Source organism: Lathyrus oleraceus, chromosome 6 (assembly GCF_024323335.1).
Source record: "Lathyrus oleraceus cultivar Zhongwan6 chromosome 6, CAAS_Psat_ZW6_1.0, whole genome shotgun sequence".
NCBI lineage: Eukaryota > Viridiplantae > Streptophyta > Magnoliopsida > Fabales > Fabaceae > Lathyrus > Lathyrus oleraceus.
The window spans coordinates 160,073,375-160,082,177 of NC_066584.1; the positions used below are offsets into that span (position 1 = coordinate 160,073,375).

The 8,803-nt window shown below is 33.5% G+C and overlaps 2 protein-coding genes and 1 non-coding gene across 4 annotated transcripts; 2 read left to right on the top strand and 1 right to left on the bottom strand.

Annotated features, from left to right (window-relative positions):
• Positions 1-823: 823 nt before the first annotated feature.
• Positions 824-3,850, top strand: LOC127092190 (iron-sulfur cluster co-chaperone protein HscB homolog). Of its 2 annotated transcripts, none has more exons than XM_051031016.1 (6): positions 824-1,537; positions 2,271-2,367; positions 2,530-2,619; positions 2,874-2,933; positions 3,324-3,392; positions 3,531-3,850. In XM_051031016.1, the coding sequence occupies exons 1-6, from the start codon at positions 1,179-1,181 to the stop codon at positions 3,666-3,668; spliced, it is 813 nt and encodes a 270-aa protein (XP_050886973.1). In that variant the 5' UTR covers positions 824-1,178; the 3' UTR covers positions 3,669-3,850. The 2 variants fall into 2 exon arrangements, with proteins under 2 accessions (XP_050886973.1, XP_050886972.1); XM_051031015.1 differs by having other exon boundaries at positions 828-1,537; positions 2,868-2,933.
• A 326-nt stretch (positions 3,851-4,176) lies between these two features.
• Positions 4,177-7,613, bottom strand: LOC127092189 (putative pentatricopeptide repeat-containing protein At5g06400, mitochondrial). The gene has a single exon (XM_051031014.1). It carries the CDS (start codon positions 7,517-7,519, stop codon positions 4,406-4,408), a length of 3,114 nt encoding a protein of 1,037 aa, XP_050886971.1. The 5' UTR covers positions 7,520-7,613; the 3' UTR covers positions 4,177-4,405.
• A 32-nt stretch (positions 7,614-7,645) lies between these two features.
• TRNAR-UCU (transfer RNA arginine (anticodon UCU)) lies at positions 7,646-7,718 on the top strand. Its single transcript has one exon. It is a non-coding gene; the product is annotated as a tRNA-Arg (tRNA).
• Positions 7,719-8,803: the final 1,085 nt, after the last annotated feature.

Here is an 8,803-nt window from a genome sequence, read left to right on the forward strand (position 1 = left end):
AAGAAGATGGTGAAGATGATGAAGAATATGAGATGATGATGATGAAGAATATGAGATGATGATGATGATGATATGGTGAAGATGATGAATGTTTTCATGGCTTTTCTCTTATTCTTCCTTCCTTCCTCTTCTTCTCTTCTTTCTTTTTCCCACGCTTTCCTTTTCTTTTCTTCTTCCTGATACTTTATCTTTTTCCTTTCTTTCTTATCCGTACAAATATATATACATAATATATAAATATAATATAGTGTTATTTCTTATCCGTACAAATATATATACATAATATATAAATATAATATAGTGTTATGTAATGATACAAAATATTCTCAAGTGATATTCTTATCTTTTAATTTCAATTGATCAATTATTAATGTTATGAAAATGTCCTTTATTGTACTTATTAATATTGGTCTGTCTATTTTATTAATAATTAATCTCTTAAGAGTTCATTGGTTACTCTATTGGTGCCAACTGACAATATTTAGAGCATATAGAAACTATAATTGTTCCAACTGACAAGAGATAAAGTACATAGCAACTCAATTAGTGTCAACTCATAACTAATTGAGCATTTAATGGAATATGAGATCTTACAATGAGAGAAAGAATATAACTAATTGAGCATTTAATGGAATATGAGATCTTACAATGAGAGAAAGAATATATATATATATATATATATATATATATATATATATATATATATATATATATATATATATATATATATATATATATATATATATATTTCAAAAACCAAAATTGATTCAATATTTATATTTACTCAAAAGAAAGAAAAAAAAGACAACTTATCAAACTAAAAGAGAAAAAAAATGAAAAAGTGACATGACGTCGTTATTACCGAGTTACAAATAGATTTCTAATTAATCACTTTCGGCGAGTTCCATATCTTTCATGTTTGCTTCAGTCCCTCACCGGAAAACTCATAGCCATTCCTTGAACACCGAACCTCGATCTAGTTACCTATTCCTCTCAACTCCAACCTCTTACACCTACCAACTGTTTGATAAAATCTCTCAACCAAACACGTCGCACAAATTACCACCGTTTAACTATGAGATCAAACCAATAGGCCACGTGTTATGTGATTTTGTCCTAAACTCATTCTCCACCCTCCCAAAATTCAGGAATCCTTACCTTTTGTTACTGCTTTCACAATGACAAACAAATTTCTCTCCACTCCTCTTTCAACTTTCTTCAAATTGAGACGAACCTTAACTTCAATTCCCCAACGTTTATCTCCTCACCTTAAAATTCAACATTCATCACCACCCTTTGCACCACCGTATGATATTGATAATCTCTGTCATGGTTACCCTACCTGCTATTATTATTCTTCACTTGGGTTTCTCAGATTTTGCAGAAAAAGTTTATGTTCAAAACCTGCAGAGAAATTCCAAACCACATGCTGGAATTGCCACGGTGTTCCTCAATCAACACCTTTCCTGTTCTGCCAATCATGTTGCTGCATTCAGGCTGTTGATCATTCGATTGACTATTTCGAAATTTTCGGGACGTAAGTTTTGGGGTTTTCTTTTGTTGTTCTTGGTTGCTGAAATTGTTCATAAAGTTTTGATCTTTATGGGCTGACAAAATATGGTTTGTAATTTGTTGATTTTAAGCACACATTGTTTTACTAGGAAGGTGAAAGTTGATGTAGTAAGGAGGGTAATTGAAACAACTAGAGGTAAAGGTAGAGGTAGACCTAGAAAATCTATAAGAAATTATTAAGAAATACATAAAGATTAAGGATTTGGACATAAACATGGTCACATTGAAGCGAAAGTTGAAGCGAAAATTGATCCATGTAGCCAACTCCACTTAGTGGGATAAGATGGGTTATAGTTGTTGTTTATTTTTGGAATTGTTATACGTACTACGCAAGTGATTGAGCTATACAGCCTATACTAGTTAATGAGCATCGGTTGAAGACTAGGGAAAACCCAAGAACAAATTCTGACTTAATTAAGTTTACTTACCTCCAGACCAAACTGAAGATTAACCTGAGAATCTGAGGGTTGAGACAGAAAAACTTGTTATACATTTCTGTGCAATGTCTTTCATGAAACTGCAAGATGAAATTTTATTCTCTTACATGTCATAAGTGTGTTTGTAATATTTCTGACATGTTTTAAGTTTTTGTAATGGGGAAAAAGAAATCTAATGATTTGTTTTTGTATGAAACTGAACAGTATAATAAATAAGTTGAGAAACTTAAAAGAATTTTTTTTCTGTAAATTTTTAAACAGGGAGAAGAAGTATGATGTAGAGGGTATTGATTTGGAGCGGAAGTACAAGGAGTGGCAAAAGAAACTGCATCCTGATTTAGTGCATTCTAAATCTCAGGTTTGTCTTACTGAGATATCCTTTCCTCTTCCTTTTTATTTCATATTCTACTTCGACCTTATTTTTTACTTTTTGTTTTGAATTGGGGTGGGTGAGGTAGTGAAGTTGAATGTGTTTTTGGAGATGCTAACAATTTTTGTTTTATTTGCTTCAATTTGTTAGAAAGAAAAAGATTTTGCTGCTGCACAATCAGCAAGAGTGATTGATGCATACCGTACACTTAGCAAGCCTTTGTCAAGAGGGATTTACATGGTAAGCATATTTCCACAGCAAGATTCAAATTGATGACACATTATTACATGAGCGAAAATCTCTACAGAATTTGAACATATTTAAAAATTCAATGGTTAAAATACATCTATCATGAAGAATTTTTTTATTTGATCCTAGAAACAAATTCAATATGTCATGAACAAGTTTGTTATTTGATCATAGTTATATACCCTCTTTACTGTTCCTTCTTGATTGATACAAAGTTATGATACACCATATTTTGTTAGCTGAAGCTCAAAGGAGTGGAAATTGATGAGGAGCAGACAATTTCAGATCCAGAATTACTAGCAGAGGTGAGTAAAGCTTATTTCGTCTTCAATGTGAAATTTCTTTTGAACCTCATTAAGCAAATTAAGAGTGAAACAAGTGCCTCACAAGACAAATGGAGAGTTATTCTCTTTGAAACTTGAATCACAACTCATTAATTGAGTCTTTTATCAAACTCAGAAGTAAAACTATCTAAAGAATGAAAAAAATAGTCTCTGGACAATTGTGATGGTTAATTACAACAGCTCAACTTTTCTTTTTGGGTCTCTTTTCTTAAATAAAATGACTTTTTTCCAAAATATAAAGTAGGACTCTGGAACTTAATTGGTAAGGGTTAATTTCTATCCCTTATCTCTTTTTACACTCTTCTACACAAGGAAAATCTAATCCCATTCTGTTGCCAAAATTTATTGCAGATTATGGAAATCAGGGAAGAAGTTGAAGAAGCAACTAACTCCGAGGCTCTGAATCACATTCGCTCCCAGGTAGGTCTAGAAATTCCAATTTGCTCAAGGTGGAAGTCCTATGCTGCAAATAGATTTCATAATCAGTTAAAATGTAGATTTTGAATTATGATTACTTTGATGTTGTTTCTTCATACCATCCTTTGATTGTTCATCCAGATGCAGGAGAAACTACAAAATTGGTCTAATGCCTTTGCTGATGCTTTTAAAAGACGGGACTTTGAAGAAGCCAAGAATGTAATTAGGAGAATGACTTATTATAGTCGTGTAATTGAGGAAGTTGTGAAGAAGCTTTGATGTTTTTTTTTTTAAAGAACAGAATAATAACACCATTTGATTAATAATCAAATAAGTAATACAAGAAGATGATTCATGGTTGATAGAAATTGTAACAACTAAGTATGTAATTAGTGTTATTATATATTTTGAAATATAACAACTACTACTGCCAATGCCATTGAGCACTCTTTCAGCATTAATGAAGGTTCTTTACAAAAATGGATGGAAGTAAAAGCATGATTTTTTTTTTGTAAAGAGTCTAATAATCGGAATTTTCCCTCTTAACTGAATAAATGGATGTCACATATTCAAACCCGTACTCCTGCAATGAGATGGACACTCAACTACTACCTAGCTAAATTAACAGGACTCAAAGCATGAATTCTTAATCTATACTATATTATAAATAAAATTTTGAAAACAATTAAATATCTTCAACATTCTCCAATGACTTTTAATCCTTGAAGTTTAATACATAATTTCAAGTTCTTATTACATAATGATCTAAATATTTTAATATTAAACAAGATTTTAAAATTCTTATATGTTCTTTATAGCTTGACTCAAATCTTTTGTGAGCTATTTGTTTGATCTATAACATATGCATGATAACACATCATCAACATATCTTTAAGACTATTCAATAAGACAAATCTTTCAAGTTCACTTGCACTTTCAACCTTGACTCATCTCATGTCACAAGAAAAACTCTAAATGGCATAAATCCAACAACTTCCAAAGGCCAAGCAAAGAAATCAACTTATGAGCTTGCGCTTTCTGATCATTTCTGATTTTTGTTGCAACACAGCACGTGCTAAACCTTGTTTCCCTTCTCTATTCAACCCATAAAAAACTGTTCGAAAGTTAATAGTACTAGGAACAATCCCACTCTCCAACATGTAAGAAATAAGTTCCTTTGCTTCTTCAGATCTTCCAACTTTGCACAGACAAGAAAGAAACATAGAATATGTTTTAAAATCAGGAAATGGTCCTTTAAATTTCATAAGGTAGAACAAATTCCATGCGTCATTAAACCTCCCCATGTTCATGTACCCGCGTATAAGCGCAGAATATGTAACAACATTTGGTTGATAACCCAATTCTTGCATTTCCTGATAAATCTCAGTAGCTTTTTCAACCTGTTTCTCTTTAAAGAAATGCACTATTAATGATGTGTAAACATGGATGGTAGGTTTTATCCCCTCTTGTTTCATTGCATTCACCTTAGTTAATGCTTCTTCTAATTTACCCTTTTGTAATAAACCATGTATTATACTTCCAGAAGTTAGCTTTTCTACACAAGATTTCTCTGCTCCAACCTCTTCAACTAATTTCAACGCTTCTTCTACTTTTCCAGCTCTACAAAGAGCTCTTATAAACAAAGAGTAGCTAAGGGGAACTGTGTAGCCGGATTTTTGAAGTGAATCTATGCATTTCCTAGCTTCTGAGATCCTACCCATTTCACATAAACAACCAAGATAGGTTTCAATCAATTCTTTGTCGGGGACATGTCCTGAATTGATCATCTCATTATATATTTTGAGAGCATCGTCGATTTTCCTTCCTTTCCTCCCACACAAGGCGATGATCAAAAACTTGTATGTACTCCTACTTGGACTATAACCATCGGCTTTCATCTCGTTGAAACAATTCATGGCCATCTCTGTTAGTCCTGTTCGGCCGTAGAGCAATATCATGATTGTCCATGTTTCTGGTGTTATTGGATAATTATTTCTTCTCATTTCATAAAATAGGCTTCGCATGTGCTTGAAATCTTTCCCACATCCTGCGATTTTGATTGCAATATTGTATGATTCTACAGTGTGTCTGTAACCGGGTTGCTTTCCCACCCATGAAAAAAAGTTTAGCACGGTGTAACCATGCATTCTGCATATTTGCAATGTATCCATAACAAATTCTGGGGTGAACTCAATGTTGCTTTTCTCTAATTTTTCTTGGATTGAAGACCAGTGTAGAGAGGATGAGAGTATCCTACAGACATCGCAAACATCTTGCTCACGGTAAGTCTTAAGAATTGGATGTAGTGATGAGCAATCTACCTTCTCTAACTTTGTTTGGCCAACTCCTTTATCTTCTCCCAACTCGCTTATCAACGACACTTGTTTTTCAGACTCGTTGAAATTTTCAGGAACAAGTTTAGAGGCTGAATGCATCTGTTGGACTTTCTCTTTTAAAGCAGGCTCCCCTTTGTTCTCCATGTAAGTTATAACCCAATGAAATACTTCATCTTTGATTACAATCTTCGAAGCCTGCATTTCATACAATACTTTGATAATGTCATTTGTCCTTGAAGCCTTACAAAGCTCCTTAACAAATACCGAATATGATTTCCAGGTAGGCTTGATGCCTTGACACTCCATACTCTTGAAAATTTTCCATGCTTCGGATATACGATTTTGTGAAACATGGCCGGCAACCATGGCTGTTATAGCTACGCTATCTGGTTTAATTCCTTTTCGCAGCATCTCGTCGTACAACATGCAAGCTTCTTCATACCTACTCAACCTAAAGAGATGCTGTATCAGTTCTGTATATGTGGAAACCGTAGGCATATAACCGGATTCATTCATATTTTGAAACACATCAAGTGCCATGCGAACATCATTTCTCCTTAAATACCCGTTTATTATAATTCCGTGAATGTTCCCATCAACAATGTCCCTTCTCTTCATAATTTCAACAATCTCTAAAGCATCTGAAATCCTGCCTTCTTTACACAGCCCTCTCACCAATGTCTCAAAATATCCAGGTTCAAGAACTACATCTTTATATTTGAGGTCACGAATCAATTCCAAAGCCTCTTTAATCCTCCCAGAAATACAAAAGCTCTTAAGCATACATCCGAGAACACTCCTCTCTGGCATCAGACTCAACCGCATCATGTCATTTCCAAGCAAACTAACAGCTGCAACATCTCCTGATTTTGCCATACAATTCATGAGCATCTTATACAACGTTACATCATCAAGTACAATGTCCTTCCGGACCATATCATTATAAAACTCCATAGCAATATCCCCCTTACCCGAACTGCAAAGCAAACGAATTACCGTTTTATACGAAACAGCATCAGGTTCACAGCCAAACTTTTGCATATTTTCAAAAGCCAACAAAGCTTCACTGATTTTCTTACCCTTCCCATACTGCGATACAAGAATGGTCCACGTATTAACATCCTTCTGAACTCCACATTCATCCATTTCCTCTGCCAACTTCTTCACCAACCCAAACTCCTTAGCTTCACCAGCAAGGCACAACATGGTATTATAAGTCTGCGTTGTATGACTAAACCCATCCTTAACCTTCAACCAATTGAAAACCCTCAAACCCAAATGCGGCATTTTGAAGCACCTTTTAAACACTCTGTCAAAAGCCTCAACATTCAATTCACAATAACCCATATTCTCTAACCTCTCTTCCACAGAAACAGAACAATTTTCTCCTCGAATTATTTCCGTAATTTCACCCACCATCTTACATATATCTTCTTCTCCCATTTTACTCACTCGGGTATCTTCCAAAACAGGAAAGCTTTCATCTTTACCAGCTCCCACTTTCTCTTCAGCATTTTCACAAACACGTTCAGTGCAATCATGTTTCTCCTTAAAACCAACTTGTGTATCCCGAATTTCAAACGGAAACAAAAACCCAGATGGAGAATGGTCTGGGAACACAGTATCAGACCCTAAAATCTCAGTAATCTCGTTAAAAAGTGAACGCGAGGCGTCAATGTCTGAGTTGGAAAGTTGTTGTGTTGTTTTGTTGAAGGTAGAAAGATGAAAAACACGGTGAGAGTGTGAAAGAAAGTAGGAATCAAAGAATTGGAGTTTGTTTTTCAATGCTCTCATGTCTTGCAATTTTGAAAATGTAATAGACTGTTACGCGTGTTAGGGTTTATGCGAAGAAGAAAACACGATGAAGTTGTAATAGAAATAAGATATTTTTAATAGTTTACTTGAGATATTTGTTAAGAAGCACCTGTGGCCTAATGGATAAGGCGTTTGACTTCTAATCAAGCGATTGTGGGTTCGAGTCCCACCAGGTGTGAATGCTTCTTAGCTTTAGAAAAATCATCCAAATCAAATAACAAATATTAAATGCTATGTAAGAATCTAACATTAAAATTGAATATAGTAAATTCAACAATGATAACAAAATTAATTAACGATTCTTAAGATTATAAAAGTTTTATATTTTCGTCGAGACACGAGGGAGGAGATGTTATTTCAATTTTGGATTTTTTTCACTCCTTGCAAAATGTGTTAATTTAAAAAGTGCAACTCTCCGGTTCAAACAAACTCATTTGTTCACTAGTTTTATCGCTAAACCGTCCGGATCACACTAGCTTCCATCATATCAATTGCATATTTGCATAAATAAAAATACTAAGCTAACATGTAATTTACCGAAAGTAAACGAGATAGATATAGATATAATAGTATGATCTATACTAGTTTGTCCACAATTGTCATCACAAGGGGATCAATCATTTTGTTGTTCTCCCAGTATATGTTAATTGGATGTATAAGAGATTTTTATTTATAAAAAAACTCATCTACCAAGTTCCTAAGAGATCAATTACAAAGCACTTGCAAAATTGTCTAATTTCAAATTTCAAATTTCTTGAAAACAGAGACTCTAAGACCACTCAAGATTTTAAAATCTTGAAAATAATCATTCAATCTAGACACTAATCAATCCATCAATATCTTTATCCAGATATAGTATTGATTTTTCTCCCTTAGAATCCTTGAGATTACTCCTTGAAGAAACTTCTCTCGTCTAAGAGGAGAAAAAGTTTGAACTTCTTTTTATTTGGAGACTAAAAATCATTTGATCTCCTTTATATTTAGAATAAAACAATTACACTACCTTAGTGAATTCCTCACAACATAAAATCTAAAAAATGATCAAATCTAAAAGTGTTTAATTATTTTTTATAGAGAAAATGGAGTTTGAGAGATGGAAGTTTCTAAATCCTTGAATGCAAATAATGTCCAATAAATAATTATATAGGTGACCCAATAGAAACACTAAAACATGTTGAAATTAGTGACAATGACCAATTGAATCATTTCAACTAGTGCCAAACATACATTAACAAATGCCAACTTACATAAAACTTAATATAA

What these genes read in the sequence shown, in the direction of transcription:
- LOC127092190 (XM_051031015.1), top strand. Translation starts at nt 1,179, where the DNA reads ATGACAAACAAATTTCTCTCCACTCCTCTTTCAACTTTCTTCAAATTG. An exon ending in TAGTGCATTCTAAATCTCAG is followed by an intron (nt 2,368 to 2,529) that starts GTTTGTCTTACT and finishes TCAATTTGTTAG; the next exon opens with AAAGAAAAAGATTTTGCTGC. An exon ending in TGAATCACATTCGCTCCCAG is followed by an intron (nt 3,393 to 3,530) that starts GTAGGTCTAGAA and finishes TTGTTCATCCAG; the next exon opens with ATGCAGGAGAAACTACAAAA.
- LOC127092189 (XM_051031014.1), bottom strand. Translation starts at nt 7,519, where the DNA reads ATGAGAGCATTGAAAAACAAACTCCAATTCTTTGATTCCTACTTTCTT.